Here is a 21,610-nt window from a genome sequence, read left to right as displayed (position 1 = left end):
CAAAATATCCAAAGGCAATAGCTTCCTCCATACTGCAGAGGCAAAACTGACTAAAGCTGTGTACTCATTTTTATATCCCTAGCACTGACTGCAGTGCCTGATAAAAGCTCAATAAATATGATGAAGAAAATTAAAAGGAACAAAAAAATCTTGCAAAACTGAACTGTTAAAATAAGAATGATCTTCCTGTTGTCCTTATCATCATTAAATAAGAGTCCTGGAGGTGGTAATATGGTCTAGATGACAATTCTGCCTGAATCAGAAACCATTAATGTCAACAGCAAAAGAATATTACAAGAATCATCCCACTGCCATGCCTAAGTCATCATCTTCCGCAGTCTACAAATCAAATCACTGGCTCAGAAGAAACAGTTCAGCATCAATTTCTCAAAAGGAGTTCAAAAAGTCTGTAGGCAAAAATGGAAAGAAAGGGCCAGGCGCAGTGGCTCACACCTATAATCCCAGCACTTTGGAAGGGCAAGGCAGGATCACTTGAGGTCAGGAGTTCAAGACCAGCCTGGCTAACATGGTGAAACCCTGTCTCTAAGAAAAATACAAAAATTAGGCAGCACCTGTAATCCCAGCTACTCGGGAGGCTGAGGCAGGACAATCGCTTGAACCCAGGAGGCAGGGGTTGCAGTGAGCCAAGATCACACCATTGCACTCCAGCCTAGGCAACAAGAGTGAAACTCGTCTTTTTTTTTTTTTTTTTTTTTTTAAAAAGGAAAGAAAGGAGGATAAAGCAGCAGTAGGAAGTTTCAACAACAAGCAAGACAGCTGGTTGCAGGGGATGTGCACTAGTCATATCAATGCACTGCATTATCTTTCCTCAGGGGCTCTTCACAAGGGCTTTACTGAGAACCTGCTCAGCTCATCTACATGCTGACTGGCCTGAAATCTCTTTTGTGGTGGTGGTGGTGTTTTTTAAGACGGAATCTTGCTCTGTTGCCCAGGATGGAGTGCAGTGGTGCGATCTCAGGTCACTGAAACCTCCACCTCCCAGGTTCAAGTGATTCTCCTGCCTCAGCCTCCCCAGTAGCAAAGATTACCGGCATGCACCACCACGCCCGGCATGGCCTGAAATCTTGACTGCTAAGTTACACTTTCAGCCACTAATTTACATTCTCAGTTATACTGCCACGGGCCAGATTTTCAAATATTTCCCTGCAATGTGTTGCATTTTACCAATATCGTACAGGCCATTCCTACAAAATACCGGGTTTTCTACTCTGAATAAGCTATTGATGCCTAACCAAAATAGTGGGCTCCTTCTTTTAGAGAGTGGGGAACCCAAGGGAAGTTTCTAATTCTTGATCTGGGAAGGTGTTATATGGGTGTTTTGATTTTGCAGAAATTCAAGACGAACATTTATGGCTCGTACACTTCTCTGAACATAGGTCATATTTCAATATAAAGTTTACTTAAAAGAAAAAAGAAACTCAAGAAATCAACAATGGCCCTCCATAAAAATGGCTGGCAGAAGTCTGACTTCTGAGTAAAAACAAAAGCACAAATAGGAAACCATTCTGTCAAAAGTCTGTTACTAAGAGATAGTATCAGTTGCACGCAGTGGCTCATGCCTGTAATCCTAGCACTTTGAGGCAGAAGCGGAAGGATCTAGGTTGAGGCCTAGAGTTCAAGACAAGCCTGGGCAACACAGAGGAGATGCCATCTCTAAAAAAAAAAGTTTTTAAAAAAATTAGCTGGGCAAGGTGGCATGCGCCTGTAGTCCTTGCTACTCAGGAGGCTGAGGCAAGAAGACCACTTGAGCTCAGGGGTTCAAAGCTGCAGTAAGCTGTGGGGTGGGCACTTGATCTACTCCAAGAATAGATAAAATAAAGGATACGAAAAGAAAAGAAAAATAAAAGACTTGACTGATATCTTGAGCTCTCCTGTTATTCTGAAAGCTGCTCTCCTGAAGTTTGAGATTCCTATGGGGAATACTACCAAAAATTTACAGTGAATGCTCAGAACAAAATATGCACTGGCAATGCACTCCAGTCTGGGGACAAAGTGAGACCCTGAGTTTATTTCATTAATAGATAGCAGTATCAGGTTCAAGATCCTTAAAATGGTCTCTTAAAAACATGAAGACCCTAAAGACAATAGAAGAAAGGTATAAATGGGTTAAGTTTTATGAAAATTTTACACTTCTGAAAAATATTTAAGATAAACTATTCATAGCTGTGTGGTTGTTTTTTGTTTTTTTGTTTGTTTGTTTGTTTGTTTTGAGACAGGGTCTCGCTCTTTCACCCTGACTAGAATGCAGTACTGCAATGATAACTCACTGCAGCCTTGACCTCTAGGGCTCATGTGATCCTTCCACCTTAGCCTCCCAAGCAGCTATGACTACAGATGCACACACCATGCCTGGCTGATTTTTATATTTTTTGTAGAGATGGGGTCTTGCTATGTTTCACAGGCTAGATTCAAACACCTGGCTTCAAGTGATCCTCCTGCCTTGGTCTCCCAAAGCTCTGTGATTACAAGTGTGAGCCATAACACCTAGCCCAGTCTTTTAAAAAAAATACTGAACCCGCCAGGTGCGGTGGCTCACACCTGTAATCCCAGCACTTTGAGAGGCCGAGGCAGGCGGATCACCTGAGGTCAGGAGTTCAAGACCAGCCTGGCCAACATGGTGAAACCCCATCTCTACTAAAAATACAAAAATTAGCCAGACGTGGTGGTGCACACCTGTAATCCCAGCTACTCGGGAGGCTGAGGCAGGAGAATCGCTTGAACCCTGGAGGCAGAGGTTGCAGTGAGCCAAGATCACACTGCTGCACTCCAGCCTGGGTGACAGAGCAAGACCCTGTCTCAAAAAAAAAAAAAAAAAAAAAAAAAAGGTACTGAACCAGGGTGCACAGAACCTACATTCTATCTCAACTGCTAACACTTACTGGTCACAGGACTTTGGACAGGTCATTTAATCTCTGAGACTTTGTTTACTCATGAATAACAATGAAATAATGCATGCCTAAAAGTTTTATAAAGATAAGCCATTTTACACAAATGTAATACAATATTAGTAATAAAGAGACGCACTGGGATGGTGTTTCTTTGTAACACTATACATGACATCAAGAATAAAAATCTTAAATGTCCCAATTAAGTGGTTTAAATCTCAAATACAAGTATACGGCCAATATGGCCCTCCCAGGGGCATTGTCATTTGCACAAAGCAGTGGTTCTATGATTAGGGTTAGGCATCGCAATCTTTTTAAATTCACAGGTGGCTGGGCCCACCCTCTGCACCAGAGATTGATCTGATTGGTCTGTAGAGGTTCCTGCAAATGTTGTGAAAAGCTTCTCCTCAAATAGCTCGGGTAAGTATCCACAATTGAGAACCAAGGTAATTAAATGCAACATAAGCATCAGAAAGGCATGGTTTGTGATTTGCTTTTTTGTTATATATTATCGAGTACATACAGTACTGGAAAAGTCTATTAGCTAAATGAATAAATGAAAAAGGCTTAACAGCATCTTTTAATTATGGGCTTTCTTTAGCTGAATGTTAACCCAAAGCTATAGTGCTCAAATACAAACTTCAGTAAAATGCTCAAATTGCAAGTGGCCAAGCCCAATCAAAATCTCAAGAGTGGAACCAAGATGGGTGCTGAGAGATCCCAGACCTACAGAGAGGCAGAGAAATTGCTAAATATCAAAGAACTGGGAGAAAAGCAGACGTAGGTAGAACTATATATTGTTGAGGTCAGAATCCATGCACTTATGGCTCAACTTCCTCAAAAGACTCACATAAAGGGGGGAATACTTCCTAATATACCTAATAATTCTGAATGAAGTCAGAAGATTTCAAATCTATTTACTACTCTTACGGCCGTGATCTTAAAAGAAAGCTTCACACAGCAGAAGTCATATTTAATGGGATTAGTCATTTTCCTCCCTTCTTTCTATGAAGTATTTTATACCTGCTTGACACACTGAGTCCAAAAACTATAACAATGGTAACTAAAACACTGGTTTCTCCTGCACACACTTACCCATTTTCACAAAATGCCAAAAAACTGAAATGTCTGATTCCTTTGAAGTACAACAATGTCAAGCTCTACTGGTAATTTAAAATTTCAAATATAAATTAGCTGGGTGTGGGCCGGGCACAGTGGCTCACGCCTGTAATCCCAGCACTTTGGGAGGCTGAGGCGGGCGGATCACGAGGTCAGGAGAGCGAGACCATCCTGGCTAACACGGTGAAACCCCGTCTCTACAAAAAAATTAGCTGGGCGTGGTGGCGGGCGCCTGTAGTCCCAGCTACTCTGCAGGTTGAGGCAGGAGAATGGCATGAACCCGGGAGGCGGAGCTTGCAGTGAGCCGAGATTGCGCCACTGCGCTCTAGCCTGGGCGACAGAGCAAGACTCCGTCTCAAAAAAAAAATAAAATAAAATAAATAAATAAATAAATTAGCTGGGTGTGGTGGCACATGCACTCCTGTAGTCCCAGCTACTGGGGAGGCAGGGGCACAAGAATCACTTGAACCCAGGAAGCAGAAGTTGCAGTGAGCTGAGATCACACCACTGCATTCCAGGTGACAGAAAGAGACAGAAAGAGATTGTCTCAAAAAAAAAAAATTCAAATATTAAAAATTATAAGTTTGAAACTGCTAGCCATGTGAAATACTTCTTAATTTAACATATTAAATCTGATCCTTTTTTGAGGATTCCTACTCACAAACAATGCCAGTATGGCACAGTTGAAAGCAATATAGCTAAAAATTGAAATTAGAACAAACAAAGTTTGAATTCAGCCCCCCATTTCCCCTCTAAGACTCAGTTTTCTCATCTATAAATTAATAGAGACAATAGTATCTACCTCAAAGTGTTGTTCCAAGGACTAAACAAGGAAATTCATGAAAGTACAGTTGTCTTTTTAAAAAAATACTTTATCCAATTTTCACATTTTTTCTCCATTGCCTTTTTCACAGTGCCCTCACCAGCCCTCCCCACCAAGGCTTAAAAATTGCTAGACATACTATGTTTTTTCCCCTAGGAAACTTTTAAGGCTCTAATCATTAGACTCTTTGTCCAGCTGAATTTTCTGAGATACGCGTATGATAGCAGTGCTTATCAAACTTTAATGTGCATACAAATCATCTGGGTAGTCTTGTCAAAATGCAGGTTTTGATTCATTCGCTCTCAGGTATGATCTGAGATTCTGCGTTTCTGATAAGCTCCCAGGTGATGCTAATGCTGTTGGCCCACTGACTTTGGCAGTAAGACTTCTAATGTTTACAAAGCATTTTCACATATGCTACACAGCCGTATGAATTAGACTTTGTTGAGTTTTGATTATCCTCATTTTGCAGATGAATTAAGGTCCATTTGAAACTCAAACCCCTGATTTCTATCTGCATTACATTGTACAGAAGTTTTCAAACAAAACCTATGAAAGTTAAGTAGCACTGGTTACCTAAAGTAAATGCAGTGAAACCTAGACAAACAAGTTTCACGGCCCAAATAGATGTATACTACGAATGTGTATACATCCTCCAGATCAAAAAGCAGATACTCTCTACAGAACAAACAGAAAGACCTTCCCAATATATTTTTTCTAAAAATCTTTCTTCTGTGAGGTTAAGGTGGTCATTACCCTAATCAAAGTTTAGAGTGATCTTCTCATTTCCCTGGGCACCATAAACCAGCAAGGTAGAAATCATGATCCACTTTTTGGCTGGCTAGGCTTCCACCTATTTGAAAAAGATCAGCTGGTATTCCAGAGAGCAGGGTCCTTAGATGGCAATCTCACCCATGGGCCTCAAAAATACAATAATTACATCTGATTTTGTAACCACCCTGAACCATGGGGGGCTGTGGGGCAAGCACCTGTTCTACTCCAAGAATAAATAAAGGATACAAAAGAAAAGAAAAATAAAAGACTTGATTGATATTTTTGAGCTCTATTATTCTGAAAGCTGCTCTCCTAAAGTTTGAGATTCCTATGTGGAATACTACCAAAAATTTACAGTGAATGCTCAGAACAAAATATGGTTGCCAGATTCTTCTTGTTAGCCAGAATGTATTCTTATCACAGAAGCCAAAACCACTAAACTGAGATCATTTGTACAATCAAAATGAATTCAAGCTAGACAAAGAGCTAAACAGCTTCAATCTAGCCGTAACCAGCAAAGTTCACTGAAAATGGTAAACCACTATATAGAGATTTATTTTAGTTTTAAACATCTTTACCTGAAAAGTTAAAGTCTCAATTATCTGTTGTCAGTGTGTAAGAATAACTTCTTAGTTACTTGCTTTGAGGTCTACAATCACTATACCATCAGAGATGATGCTTTTAGCTCTCAGGATTAAAGTGAGGCTTACTGGAATTAATGTTGATACAGCTACCCCAAAAGTAAAAATACGTGGATGCCCTGACCCCATACACTACCAAGTACCACTCCTCCTTTAGAACAATTATCTACAAGAAGCAGAAATCCTATCTTCCTGGTTCTCTGAATTCAACACTCTAAATGACAGACTAGATTTTAAAAGAAAAGGCTCACTTTCCTCAAGAAGATGTATGCGTACTATGACAAAAATAAAGTGATTCAGGCTTCCACAAAAAGAGCTTTGGTCAGGTGTCATCCTGACCAACAGGCAGAGCAAAGTCAGGTTAGGTATAAAATCAAGAGGATACAACCACAAAGCTGATAATCAGTTCACTGGCCGGGCGCGGTGGCTCACGCTTGTAATCCCAGCACTTTTGGGAGGCCGAGGTGGGAAGATCACCTGAGGTCAGGAGTTTGAGACCAGCCTGGCCAACATGGGGAAACCGGGTCTCTACTAAAAATACAAAAATTAGCCGGGCATGGTGGCAGGCACCTGTAATCTCAGCTACTCAGGAGGCTAAGGCAGGAGAATCGTTTGAACCCTGGAAGTGGAGGTTGCGATGAGCCAAGATCGTGCCATTGCACTCCAGTCTGGGCGACAAGAGTGAAACTCCACCTCAATAATAACAACAATAATAATCAGTTCACTGAGCCACAGGTCTCCATCCACCAGAAGACTGTATATGCCAACAAGTGGCTTGATGTCACTAGATCAGTCCTCTTGTATCACTCTATAGATGCAATCTAAGTCAAACTATGGGATAATATTCCATTACCCACAATCTTCCTTCTAAAAGAAGCTGGAACACAGATTTGGAGAATTTTCATTTATCTTTATGCATACCTCAGAATTTTCATTTATCTTTATGCATACCTCAGAAGCTCAGTAAATTATCTTGATGGTTAAAGTCCAATCATCTGGCCCCATCTATCTAGCCTGAAGTCTTAACCTCCTCTGTCACGATTCTTTTGTAAAAGAGGTAAATCATCAGTCTCCCAGGACAAATGATACAGCTTTTGTCATCAAAATAACCGTCTAGTGAGATGATTGTTTAAAGAGAGAAAAATAAGTGGCAAAATGATTCAATCCCACCATGTATCTTCCTCCTAATTCCAACTATTTTTCTGCCTCCTACAAGCTTCACAGTAATGCAGGCACATGCCTCCTGGTTAGTGCCCAAGAATTAGAAACTGATCACACACATGACAGAGAATTCACAGCTAGAGTCACAGGTTCCAGTTCACCACACTAGCAACCTACTGACGCACAACACTAATTTCTGCTGAGGAATCTGTGCTCATAAGATGAGGAAAGAGTGAGGACAGAAAAAGAGGTGAGCTGGGGATAGGGTGAAGAAAGAGAAGTAACTCACATCCAAAGGGTAGATCTTGTTCTTCCCAAGCAGCCCCTTGGGAAGGTTCAAATAACAGGAGCCATCTCCTATCTGATTCACAAGCTACTAAACCTGACCTAGGTCTCTGCAGGGTCAAAACACTGAAAAGCAATCAGGTCAGCTTTAGAATAGCTAGTACTTAAGAACTGTACTTGACACTTGAGAAAGCTGCACCAAAAATGAACTACTGTTACTCTAACAAAATTTAATGTGGAATAGGGAAAATAGGACCAAGGCTCTGATACCCAGCAAAAGATGTATAACACTAAAAAATACTGAGCAACAAATGCTATTAAAGAAAGACAGTTTTAATATTAATTCTCAATTTGTGGGAAAGAAGGTTCTTCTGCTGTTCTTTCCCACAAATTACATTAAAATCTCTTAAATGACTGTTATCAGGTGATATCAGCCCAAAATGACTGCAGGGAGAAATGTCTTTGAAAAAGTACAAAACAAGTTTAGACAGGAGAAAGGGAGGGAAGAAGATTCATGTGCCTCTCATGGCCTTCCTGTCTGTGACCTGGAATATGACAACAGTCGCAGAATTCAAAATGAGGAAGACTCAAATGGAAATACATCTTAACACTTCTCGATCTAGAAAGTTAATGATAAAGAAAGAAATTGTTTTGAGAAAGGCTATCACAGATGCTCATAGAAAAATGCTTAAGACTTAAAAAGAAAGAGGCTATACACACAGAGACTTATTTGACTACAATTTAGCATCAGAGAGGTCAGTGATAATGAATCAAAAAAATTCGTAAGAAAGAATTAACAGAATCCCTAATTTCTTGACAGGCCAGGTGTGAGAAACAAAGCTGTTCAAGGAGGGCCAAAGAGGATTCTATAATTAAATCGTAGCTAACAAAACAAGAATAGCCCTATAATCTGATCTATATTAAGGTTTCTCGGGTATTGGCAAATCACTGCTCTCAAATCTGGAATTCCCTGTTAACATCCCAGCATCAGTTTTATTTTTTTAATTCCTTCACCACCCCCCTTTTGCTTTTATTTTAAAGTAAAAATGGTGTTTTCTGATAGACCAATGAACTTTGATCCAGATTTCAGTTCTTATCTCACAATACTATCAATGTGTCCCCCCACCAAAACATTATTACTTTAGTTTTTAAAAGTTGAATTTACATCTCCTACTATGTTTGCTGAGTTCTATTTACAACAAACGTTGTTTGAAAATACCCTGTAATTAATGCTGTGAACATCTAAGGAAACTAAACAGGCATGTTTTGCTTTAGGGGAAAAAAAGACAGAGAGAGAGAGAGAGATAGGAACAAGTTCCTCAAGCCAACTTACAAATCCTCCTTTTCTTAGACAGGAATCGCCCGGGGATGAGCTCAACACATACTCCACCATGCTAACGCCTAGTCCCCCACTCTCCGATCGTGGGGACAGTACAGAATTGACCTCACTGTTCACATGGAAACTCTGACCAGGTCTTCTCTGCACCATGATTGGCTGGGAAACTGAATGATCTACAAAAAAGATACACAAGCATGATACAGTGCAGCCAGAGGCTCAAACAAATTATGAGTGATGTCTCATGGATAACCAATGGAATCAGGAAACTTGCCATGGTCAGTTGAGCCAAAACCTCCTATCGTGTCCCTCACTGTATGATATTCAACATAAGCTAAGGAAATGGAACACACTCCTCATTTATCCAGGATAGCAGAGGAATACAACAGTTTATCTAGCTTATCTGGTTTATCTAGCTGAGTGGAAAATTTTTACCCCTTTATAAGTAAAAGGATTTCTTTTTAATATATTTTATTAGTATTACTAAAACAAAATATGATTTTACTGCCCTTTTTAAAAACAATATAATTTGTTCTTTTCTGATAATTCACTGTCATCATGAGGTTCCATGCTTACGTTGTACTGTAATACACGACATTGGCTTTTGGGTTTTCTGTCTCCTTCCTCCCTATCATCTGTCACTTTTTCTGCTGTCAGTGTGTCTGCCTCTGTAAGTTCTCCCCATCCCTCTTCAGGGGTAGTATGCCAGAAGAATGTCCATGCCCAGTGACTTGATTTGGTCCCAATCACGTTTAAAGATAGATCATTCCATACACGGTACACAAGGGCAAGGGGAGAAAAAGAAACATGAACTTCAAATGGCAGGTGTGGATTTTCTAATTCCAAGTATGCTGACAGCAGTACAGAACAAAACGTTACAGCTGAAATTATGGTCGTTTCAAATAAGACCATTCCCCTGTGGCTAGCACTTCAAAAAATATTGAAGATATGATTTTGTGTTAATTATGTTTTAATAAATTACATCATATAAGCTCCTTAATGGCAATTATACTACAGGAGAGGACACTGCTTGACATGCTTATGTCACTGATGTAAAATTCATGACTTGCCAATTGCTGAGGAAAGGAGCTCTAAGACAGGCATAAATCACAGTACAGATGCTAGATCTAGATTACCTGATGTTCCCCAGGCACTGTCTCGCCATTGATCACCCAGGAATATTCCTTTTGGTCCATCTTTGCTGGATTCATCTGTTTCCCAAAACTTTTTACCTGGCAAGAGCTGCTGCAAATTAAAAATAATAGATGCTTTTAAAGAATTCATAAAGGATGAAAGTACAGCAGTCAACACTTTCTTTTAGACAAGGGTACTGAAGATGCTCACGTGCCCTGAAGGTCTTTAATTAAAGTGTTCCAACTACACAACTGTGGTCAGAACACTGCTATATATTTGGTAAAAGTCACAGAGAGGCCTAAGGCAAGGTGGGGGGCAGGGGTGGGGACACTGATCAAACCATCCAATAGAGGCTCAACTTAAATATCTAGAATTACTCGCTTAACCCATGCCAAGATTTTTAAGGAGTGGGGAAGGGAACTAACAGTGACCCTATTAGCTAACTACTAAGTGGACTCTTACTGAAAAAGAAAGTATTTACAACTATTAAAACACTTCTCGCTATACGTGTACTAACTACCAGACAAAGTTACTCAAGCTGGAGCATGAATCAGCTATGAACCTCAGTTATGGAATGCCAGAGGCAAAATTCACTTCCTTTATACACAGAGACTCCATTAACCAAAATACTTCCCAACCACAACACTAACCTATTCCAAGATTTTGGAAGGACAGAAAAGCTATTCCTTCATTACTGGAAGGGAAATAAAATCTCCTAACCTCCATTAATTTTTTAACAATACTTGGTAATGCCATTAAAGTGACTTCACAAATCACTCCATGCTTCAGAGAAACAGGGATCGCTGGCCATAAGCCAACATGAGAAGTTTATACTAGCTTCAACAAAAAAATGCAAAGTACCCTTCAAGCAAAACACAGTACAGTTTTGCATAAGATCAAAGCACCAGTGACCAGGCTTACAAAGTAAAATTCCACAGAACTCTATCATTCTTGGTTCTGGTCATCAGCTTTACTGACTAAAATGCCCCCTCTTATTTCCTCTAATTATGTTTTCAACTGCTATTACACAGGAAACTAAGATGTTTGAGACAGTATTTAACCACCATTTTTGAGCACAAAAATACCTGGAGAGTTGAATTTCTCAGAAGAACACAATAAAAAACCAGAAAGCACAAAACATTTCCTCTCCTTGACGATAAAGGTTTAACTTTCCGATTTAACCCATAACCCAATGATAATGGAAAAATAATTAAACTCTGCTCTCACTAAAATAAATCTCTGCTTCCCAAATCTAATTTCTGGGTTTCTCGGCATAATTTTCATCTACCTTTAAGTGGCTCTATAATCTATCTCATGGACATGGGTTACTGCCTGGACCAAAGCAGTTTGCCATACATTTTGCTCTTAAGGACCTAATTTGTTGTTTACTAATTAAACAAGATTGAGACAAAAAAAAACATTTGTCTGGTATTTAATTGCACAGATACCTAAGTTTCCTTGAAAATGAACAGTTATAAGTAGCAGTCTTCCTGGTGTACCACTTATTACCCTAAGGGCATTTGGGGGAGGGTGAGGATCAGGGTAAAATGGGAAAGAGCCCCGGATCGACGGTAGCATTAGGGTCGGGAAGCACTAAACTGGACAACTTTGAAGTGCCCTAGGAAATCTTACCAAACTGCCCTGAACCTCATTCTCTTTTTATTGATGAAGAAAATATCGTTCAAGTTGCTGTGATGATTAGAAATATTGTAGATGAGTGCCTAGCACAACAGGTTCTCAATAATGTATTCAAAAACATCACACCTAGGCAAAATAGCGGTCAAACCAGGTCACAGAGGGGATACTGAAAATTAATGTAAACTATGCAAAGGACAATTCAAGAATTATTTTTAAACTTATTTTTCTCCTTTTAGTCTCAAAAATGTCCTGTCCCCTGCAAGGCCGGGCGTGGTGGCTCACGCCTATAATCCTAGCACTTTGGGAGGCCAAGGCAGGAGCATCACGAGGTCAGGAGATCAAGACCATCCTGGCTAACACAGCGAAACCCTGTCTTTACTAAAAATACAAAAAAAAAAAAAAAAAATTGGCCGGGCGTGGTGGTGTGTGCCTGTAGTCCCAGCTCCTCAGGAGGCTGAGGCAGGAGACTAGCTTGAACCTAGGAGTGGGAGGGTGCGGTGAGCTAAGATCATGCCACTGCACTCCAGCCTGGGCAACAGAGCGAGACTCCATCTTCAAAAAAAAAAAAAAATCCTGTCCGAAGATACAAATAAAATTTCTTTCCTCATTGGTTATACCCTTTCTCCAATTAAAATTCTGATTTTTTTTCTCCCGTATTTTGTGCAAAGCAAAAGCAACTACTCTTTTGTATTCCAGAAGAAAGAATGTCAGCCTAAGGAGGGTCTCACTTGTTTTATGCTCCACATAATAGTGCAAAGAATGCTAAGGTGATCAAAACCATTCTTGTCCTTTAAATGTTTTAAGAGTTCATTCCTCACAGAAACTTGTAAATGTTTATTTAAAACTCAAGGAACAGGGCCCAGCATGGTGGCTCACGCCTGTAATCCCAGCACCTTGGGAGGCTGAGGCAGGTGAATCACCTGAGGTCAGGAGTTCGAGACTAGAATGGCCAACATGGCAAGATCCCCATCTCTACTAAAAAACACAAAAATTAGCTGCATATGGTGGTGCACATCTGTAGTCCCAGCTACTCGGGAGGCTGAGGCACAAGAATTGCTTGAACCAGGGACGCAGAGGTTGCAATGAGCCAAGATCACGCCACTGTACTCCAGCCTGGGCAAGAGAGCAAGACTCTGTCTCAAAAAAACAAAAACAAAAACAAAAAAAAAACACCTCAAGGAACAGTTTCCAAAAGTACCAGCCTCCATATGTAAATATAGTCTTATCCATAATTTGTAAAATTGCTTACAGAAAGCAGCAGCCTTTCAGCTCAAGGCTTCAAAAATCAGTTCTGGGATCCTGTCACCTTTCATGATAGTATACCAGGCTGTCATAATGTGCAAAGCCAGGAGAAGCAGGTGAACACATAAGCAAGGCTATTTTCAGGGTAAATTCTCTCAAAAGGAAACAACAATACAGCAAACATGAAGCAAAGTGCTATTAGGTTGGTGCAAAAGTGTGGTTTTTGCCACTGTGGCAAAAAAAAGAAAGCAAAAGACTGAACCAAGGTGCTTGGGCAAAGACAGAAGCAAAATTAGCAAAGCTCTTAAAAGTCTCTGGATCTTACTCAGTCTTTCTCCCTTTCCTCCAAAACATATGCGTCTATACTCAACTGCTGTGGTTAGCAGCATCTGAAATGACTCTTAATGATCTTCACTTACAAGTACTCATAACCTGAGTAATCCCCTTCCCCTGACTGTGGGCTAGACCTATGACATGCCTCTAAGAAATAACATAAGACAAGTCATGGGATGTTCCTTTCAAGATGTTACAAAAGCTGTGATTTCCATCTTGCTTGTCCTCTTCTATCTATTGTCCTGATTGCTTACTCTGATGATGACTGCTGCTATGTTGTGAGCTGCCCTATACAGACGCCACATGAAGCCAAGAGAGAGACATCTCTGGACAACAGCTACATATACAAAGCTGTTGCTCCGCAGCTTCCCACTGAACTCTGCCTCTGCCCTGGGTCATTTACACACAATTAAGAACTGAGATCCTCCGTCCAACAACCAGCAAAGAATGGATTCTGATGGTTGATACCACATGAGTGAGTTTGGAAACAGACCTTTCTCCAAGCAAGCTTTGAGATGAATGCAGCCAAAGTTGAAATCATGACTGCAGCTTGTGAAGGACCCTGAAGCAGATGACTCAGGAAAGTCATGCCTAGGTTCCTAACCTATAGCAACTATGAGGCTTAAACAACCGTCTTGTTTTAGGCAGGGCATGGTGGCTTACACCTGTAATCCCAGTGCTTTCTAAGGGTGAGGCCAGGAGTCTAAGATCAGACTTAGCAACCAACATAGCGAGACTCTAGCTTTACAAAAGACTTTTTAAAAATCAGTCCGGAGTGGTGGCACACCCCTGCAGTCCCAGCTACTCAGGAGGCTGAGGTGGGAAGACTCCTTGAGCCCAGAGGTTTGAAGCTGCAGTGAGCTACGATTACACTACTGCACTCCTGCCTGGGCAACAGAGTGAGACCCTATCTCTTAAAATACACACACATACACACACACACACACACACTGTGCTGTTTTAAGCCACTAAATTTTAGGGTGATTTGTTAAGCAGCAATAACACAGTTGTGAATATGTGGAAGTATTTTTGTATATTTGAAACACTTCTTTAGGAGTCTGTTTTCAAGAAACACTTCTTGTTCCATTTCTAATATTTAAATGTAAGTGATGAAACTAAAATCCTTTTCAATTGAAAAAAAGTAAGACTGGCTTTTTTAACTCGGCAAAATCAAATCAATTTAGACATGTTGAGCTTACTGAGAATTAGTAGCAATCACTTATATTCAACAGTCAGCTAAAAGATACCTAACTGTTCAAATGTGATCATATTAAAAGGAGTTAGAAACTACTGAATTATAAAACCAAATGATAATGTGTTATCCAAGTACAATTTCAAATTCAACAGTAAGCTCTCTGGAGGTAACATCATCCACAGCGTTGGGTAAAATATCCTAGTTTGCCAACCCACTGGCATAAATACCAGCAGTTGCCAAATCTTCACTTAACACACAATAACCAAAAATGTAAATGCATCCAACCTATAAAAAGATAGTTCCTATCCACCCCATCAAGAATTTGGAAATAAAGACTGGTTTTTTTGACAAGGCGAAAAGTAACAGATCACAAGAGAGATGTACAGAGTTTGTTTTAAAGAATAACTTAGCAGTAAGAGGATTAAATGATGTGACAATTCCAAAAGAAGATAACAGGAATTAGGAATTGGTCCAACAAAAGCAAAAGAGACCCAAGGAATCAGATGTAGCCAGTATTATCCAGGTGACACATTTAAGGGCAGGGCATACGATGCACAAAGAAGCCTATTCTTATCAAAGCAATTAATGCATCTGGTTAGATAGTAGCTTAATTACACTGGACACTAAAAACACCCAAGTAATCTCCCTGGCTCCAACTCTGCTTACCAAGCCACCTTCTTAAAGGAACTGGCTTCCTCCTATAGCCAACCATGCCAATCACCAAACACAACCATCCTTGTCCATCTAAGAGTTGTTTTTTTTCCTTAAAAAAAAAAAAAAAAATCAGCAGACTGCATTTTGGTTTTCATACATTAGCCTCTTGTTCTGGTTAGTGTGGGGTCAATATCACAACCCAATCATCTGAATTAGTAATAACAGTCCATTTCAAGATCTACAAACTGAGAACCATGACTTGGGGAGTCCTATCATCCCCAGCAATAAAATAAATAGACCTTGTACTCTTTCTTGTAATGAAACATTAAGTGGAATTCCTAACTGCCCCACCAATAGTGTGTGCTCTCAAATCTCTGGGAGAAACACACACACGTACACTGTTTATCCCATCCTGAATTGTAAGTTTATAAAATAAAAAAACTTATGAAAAGTAAAAAAAAAAAAAAAAAAAAATTCAGTAAGCTTATCTATGAGGCTTCTGGAAAACAAAATAGAAGTCAAGCACTGGTTTACAAGCAATGTCAGCCACTTGAGACACTTCTTTTAAATTTGTCTGGAAACACCTTTTTTCCTTTCCATCTAACAAAAAAGAACAATACGCAAAACCACACTTAACACTTAACAATCAATCATGTCATAAACCCCTACACCAAGAACCCTTAAAACACGGATTAAGACAATAAAAAGTGGAGAATATCAAGAAACTCTAAGCTTCTTATTTTAAGAACAGTGATAAAGACCCATGAATGCTCTGAAATCACTTTAAACTAGTTTTAAATCCCAGCTGTGTGAATTTTATCCTCTTCTGCTTTTTCTCACCTATAAAATGACCTATTGTGTACAATGAAAGAGATAACACATGTAATGACATAATACAATGCTGAAACAGTAAACAAAAAATCAGCTACTATCCTTTTTTAAAAGAGCAAAGTAGCAGCCAATAGACATCACAATACTAATGATTTGTCAATGAAATGCTCCTATGTCAAACTATCAGACACAGTGATCATGGCATCACCTAGGCCATGTCAGTACAAACCTCATTACATTAACTACCCCAACAAAACAACACTACAAGAACCATGATTACGGCTTTTCAGGAACTGCAGAGGCAAGACAATTATTGCCTGGACTTGTTTGACCATACCGCCACTAATATTTGAATAGGGATTTATCAATGAGGTTTACTGATGATCTCAACAGTAAAGGGGCTCTCCAGCAACTACTCTGTACTCAAAAGGAATAAAATATTAGGTAACTGCTTACACACTCAATACAGGCTGCACAGAGCATCTCTCAGAGCAGAAATTGAGCATCTTAAGAAATACTACTAATATGGATGTTACAACCTTGCAGACGTGATCAGTTTGATCATGTTATTATCTAGCATCTCTAACTTACAACACAAGCTTAGTTTCACTGGAATGCAACCAATGCAGGAAACAAATGCTTGATATTTAACTAGCTGGTAAGACAGACCAACAACCAAAACAATTATTAATCTCTTAGTATATATCTCACCACACTCTCAGTACATTAAGAGAAGATGACATCAACTCAGAGAAAGGACCTTTCAGAACTAACTGAAATGAGGAAGTTTGATTGGTAACCACTGATAATCACATGTGGTAGTCTTACTTGTAAAAATTTTGTATTTTTCACAACTTATGTGGTCTCTCCATACCACAGACTGTTGTTGTGAGATAGTATATGAAGTGCTTTTATAAATACTAAGAACTATGCTGATATTAAGTTATACTAAAGCTTTATTTAAAGCTTTAACTTATTAAAACATATCTTTAAGAAAAGCCAAGTTCATTCATTCCTGGTTAGCGTAATTCTTTTGGAAGGGCCTCAGAAACTACATACGTATCAAAAGTCACAGCCAGGTATGATGGCTGATTCCTGCAATCCCAGCACTTTGGGAGGTGAGGCAGGAGGATAGCTTGAGTCTAGGAGTTAAAGACCAGCCTGGGAAACATGTGACAGCCCATCTCTACAAAAACTTAAAAAAGCCAAGTGTGGTAGCAGATGCCTGTGGTCCTAGCTATTCAGGAGGCTGACCTAGGTGGGACGATCACCTGAGCCCAGGAGGTCAAGGCTGCAGTGAGCCGTGATTGTGCCACTGCACTCTAGCCTGGGTAACAGAGCAAGATCCAGTCTCAAAAAAAAAAAAAAAAAAAATCTACATTCAAAGTGTTTGTAAGAATAAAAAAAAGTCGAGGCTGGATGCAGTGGCTCATGCTTGTAACCCCAGCACTTTAGGAGGCTGAGGTGGGAGGGTCACTTGAGGAGTTCAAGACCAGCCTGAGCAACATGCCAAGACCCAATCTCTGTTTTTAAACATTAAAATTCAAAAAAAAAGAATTAAAAAAGTTGAAAGTAGGCCTGTAATCTCAGCACTTTGGGAGGCTGAGGCGGGCGGATTGCTTGAGGTCAGGAGTTCAAGACCAGCCTGGACAACATGGTGAAACCCTGTCTCTACTAAAAATACAAAAATCAGCCAGGCGTAGTGGCCAGGCGCCTGTAATCCCAGCTACTCGGGAGGCTGAGGTAGCAGAATCACTTGAACCCAGGAGGCGGAGGTTACAGTGAGCCAAGATCACACCACTGCACTCCAGCCTGGGTGACAGAGCAAGACTGTGTCTCAGAAAAAAAAAAAAAAGTTGAAAGCAAACTGCAAACTAAGTATTCAACAATAAATTAGCTGTGGGCCTGGTGCAGTGGCCCACACCTATAATCCCAGCATATTGGTAGGCAGAAGGATCACTTGAGGCCAGGAATTCAAGACTAGCCTGTGCAACATAGTGAGACCCTGTCTCTTTAAATAAATAAATAAGCAAGCAAACAAGTTGTAGTACAACAATGTAAGCTCACCAAAAATAGCCATAATGACTACATGTAATATTTATAAAATAACATTAAATTTTAAAAGTAAAATACAAAATTGTACATGTAAAGACTGCTTCTCCTCATGCATTCTTCCCTTTTGGATCAAGACTGGAAAGAAAAATAAAAGCAGAAGAGTGTTTGTTAGTGCACTGGGATTGTGGATTACTTATTTCAAAATATACTTTTGTTATGATTTTCAACTAATTCTCTAATAAATAAAACTGAGATTATGGTGGTCTGAAATTCACTGCAAATAAATAAGGCATATCTCTCAAGCAGATACATTTCACTTCAACATAATTTCGTTTTCTTTTTCTTTTTTTTTGAGACGGAGTCTCGCTCTGTTGCCCAGGCTGGAGTGCAGTGGCATGATCTCGGCTCACTGCAAGCTCCACCTCCCGGGTTCACGCCATTCTCCTGCCTCAGCTTCCTGAGTAGCTGGGAATACGGGCACCTGCCACCACGCCTGACTAATTTTTTATATTTTCAGTAGAGACGGGGTTTCACCGTGTTACTCAGGATGGTCTTGATCTCCTGATCTCGTGACCTGCCCACCTCGGTCTCCCAAAGTGCTGGGATTACAGACGTGAGCCATCACACCCAGCCACTTCAATGTAATTTATTTATTTTTCTTTTTTTTCTTTTTCTTTTTTTTTTTTTTGAGATGGAGTTTCTCTATTGTTGCCCAGGCTGGAGTGCAATGATGCGATCTCAGCTCACCGCAACCTCCGCCTCCTGGGTTCAAGCATTTCTCCTGCCTCAGCCTCCGGAGTAGCTGGGATTACAGGCATGCGCCACCACACCTGGCTAATTTTGTATTTTTAGTAGAGATGGGGTTTCTCCATGTTGGTCAGGCTGGTCTTGAACTCCTGACCTCAGGTGATCCACCCGCCTCAGCCTCCCAACGTGCTGGGATTACAGGCATAAGCCACTGCGCCTGGCCACTTCAATACAATTTCAAAAGGGCAAAAGTTAATAGCAATTTTAAGAAGAGAGCTCATGTCCTAAATTTCAAATATTTTTAAGCAAGCTGATACAGGCTTAGCATCCTTAATCCAAAAAAATGCAAAATTTGAAATGCTCTAAAATCCAAAACTTTTTGATTGCCAATGTGACAGTCAAAGGAAGTGCTCACTGGAGCATTTCAGATTTCATGTTTCCAGATTGGGCTGTTCAGCTAGTAATTATTATGCAAATATTCCAAACATCAAAAAATTCCAAAACATTTCTGGTCCCAAGTATTCTGGGTAAGAGATACCCAACCTGTAATAAACTTCCAACTCATTTTGAAAATTGTTGCTTAAATAAGGAATGTTAAAAATGTTGAGTGTTCCATCACAAGCCAGTTTTTTTTAATTAAAAATAAGTATATAAAGCAAAGAATTTTTAAGTTTTCACCTTCTCTTTCAGTGAAGGAATAAGATCTTCCAAATTCTCGTTTTGCATTTATATATATGTATATATTCATGGTATTAAAAATAATCTACATATAAGCAGGGTGAAGTGCATCCACTTTAATCAGTTACTCAATACTTACATGTAAAGATGTTAAATGTTAAAATTTGTGTTCTCACTAATTTAATTCAAATCACCAAAAAAACTGTCTAAGAATCAACATCTCCAATAATTTTCTTCATATTTCTCTACTAGGTATCATCACAATCTGGCATGCAGTAATTACTGCTTAAAATTTTTACCCTGTTGTTTCAAATGGTTACTACTGAAAACAGATTACCATAGACATGGTGGTGTCTTAACAAAATGCCTCTTTTGGCTGAAATCTAATATACTGCTTTTAAAAAAAGCAAACTTTAATCTGTTGCATAATTATAATTATGCAGTATATAAATTAACAGATTTTTTAAAGGTTTTCCCAGGTTATTAAGCACCTTTTATAAGCACTGTTGATACCTGTATCTAATGCCTTTAAATAACACTTCCTCCACTAAGGATGAAATCAAGGAGATCGCAGAGTATAGGACAAGATGAGGTAATCTGATCTTCTCTCCCACAACTGGGAAATCAACACTGCTTTTCTGACTATTGAAAAAATAAATTTCAGTATTTGAAGTACTTGCTGATGCCCAAAAGTACTACTTGCACACACCCTAAAATGCACAGCCTGCATTAGCCACTATTGGAAAAAACAAAAAAAAGCAGTAAAAGACATTCTTTGCCCTGAAGGAACTTAAAAGATTAAAAAGAAAAACCAGAGTCAAACGGACACGTAATTTTAAGATAAGCACACTGCCTAATAATGGAGTATAGACTGCTAAAATTCACAACCTACTACAGATGAAGAAAGGAAGAGTAACCAACCACACCAATGAAGAAATGAACCTGGGATAGGATGGTCAAGAAGTATCTTAAAGAAGGGGACAGAATTTAGAGTAAGCTTGTCCAGCCCGCAGCCCAGAACTGCTTTGAATGTGGCCCAATACAAATTCATACACTTGCTTAAAACATTATGAGATTCTATTTTGCGATTTTTTTCTTCTTTTTTTTTTAGTTCATCAGCTATCACTAGTGATAGTGTATTTTATGTGTGGCCCAAGATCACATTCTTCCAATGTGGTCCAGGGAAGCCAAAAGACTGGACAACCCTGATTTAGAGTGAGTGAGACAGTGCAAAGGACCTTCTACAATGAACCAAGGTAGGCAGAAATGAAAGCAAGTGGAGCAGGTGCCCACCTGGAAACTGGCCATCAACACAGGGTAGCAATAAGAAGAGGGTGAAAAATCACTAATGTCAGCTGCCAGTGAGACTACAAAAAGCACCCCTAGGGCTCTAATCCAATAGGCAACAGTAGTAACATTATAAAATTTATCTTTAAAAGATTGATCTGACAGTCCTCCATAAAATGGGGTGAAGGAAAGCAAATGAATATTGGGAGTCTAAGCAAAGAGGCCAATGTAGTAATCCAGATGTGAAATGGTAAGAAAAGGAACTGTGGAAGTAGGGGCAAGGGCAAAATTGCTGCTGAGAGACTCTTTTCAAAGCAAGTGTTTTTGTTTTTGTTTTTTTAAGCTATATAATTTTACCAGGCGCGGTGGCTCATGCCTGAATTACCAGCACTTTGGGAGGCCGAGGTGGTGGATCACCTAAAGTCAGGAGTTCAAGACCAGCCTGGCCAACATGGTAAAATCTCATCTCTGCTAAAATACAAAAATTAGCTGGGTGTAGTGGCGCATGCCTGTAATTCCAGCTACTTGGGAGGCTGAGGCAGGAGAATCATCTGAGCCTGGGAGGTGGAGGTTGCAGTGAGCCGAGATCTCGCCACTGCACTCAAGCCTGGATGACAGAGGAGACTCCATCTCAAAAAAATAAAAATAAAAAAAATTAAAGGCTGGCGAGGCGTGGTGGCTCACGCCTCTAATCCCAGCACTTTGGGAGGCCGATGGATCACCTGAGGTCAGGAGTTCGAGACCAGCCTAACCAATGTGGTGAAACCCCAT

At 39.8% G+C, this 21,610-nt stretch overlaps 1 protein-coding gene across 50 annotated transcripts in view; it reads right to left on the bottom strand.

Moving 5' to 3' along the window:
• The window catches only part of PUM1 (pumilio RNA binding family member 1), a 136,979-nt gene that overhangs the window by 65,006 nt on the left and 50,363 nt on the right, over positions 1 to 21,610 (bottom strand). For 23 of the 50 annotated variants that reach the window (XM_009452446.3, XM_001157169.5, XM_009452426.3 and 20 more), the window contains exons 4-5: positions 10,182 to 10,290; positions 9,043 to 9,221 (exon numbers count right to left, since the gene is read on the bottom strand). The exons of 11 other annotated variants lie outside the window; for them this stretch is intronic. In XM_009452446.3, coding sequence (XP_009450721.1) covers positions 9,043 to 9,221; positions 10,182 to 10,290 — 288 coding nt within the window. The remainder of the gene's footprint in view (positions 1 to 9,042; positions 9,222 to 10,181; positions 10,291 to 21,610) is intronic. 16 more of the 50 variants (XM_063803830.1, XM_054680806.2, XM_063803785.1 and 13 more) reach the window with 1 other exon arrangement.

Source organism: Pan troglodytes, chromosome 1 (genome assembly GCF_028858775.2).
Source record: "Pan troglodytes isolate AG18354 chromosome 1, NHGRI_mPanTro3-v2.0_pri, whole genome shotgun sequence".
Lineage (NCBI taxonomy): Eukaryota > Metazoa > Chordata > Mammalia > Primates > Hominidae > Pan > Pan troglodytes.
This window is presented reverse-complemented; position numbering and strand designations above follow the sequence as displayed.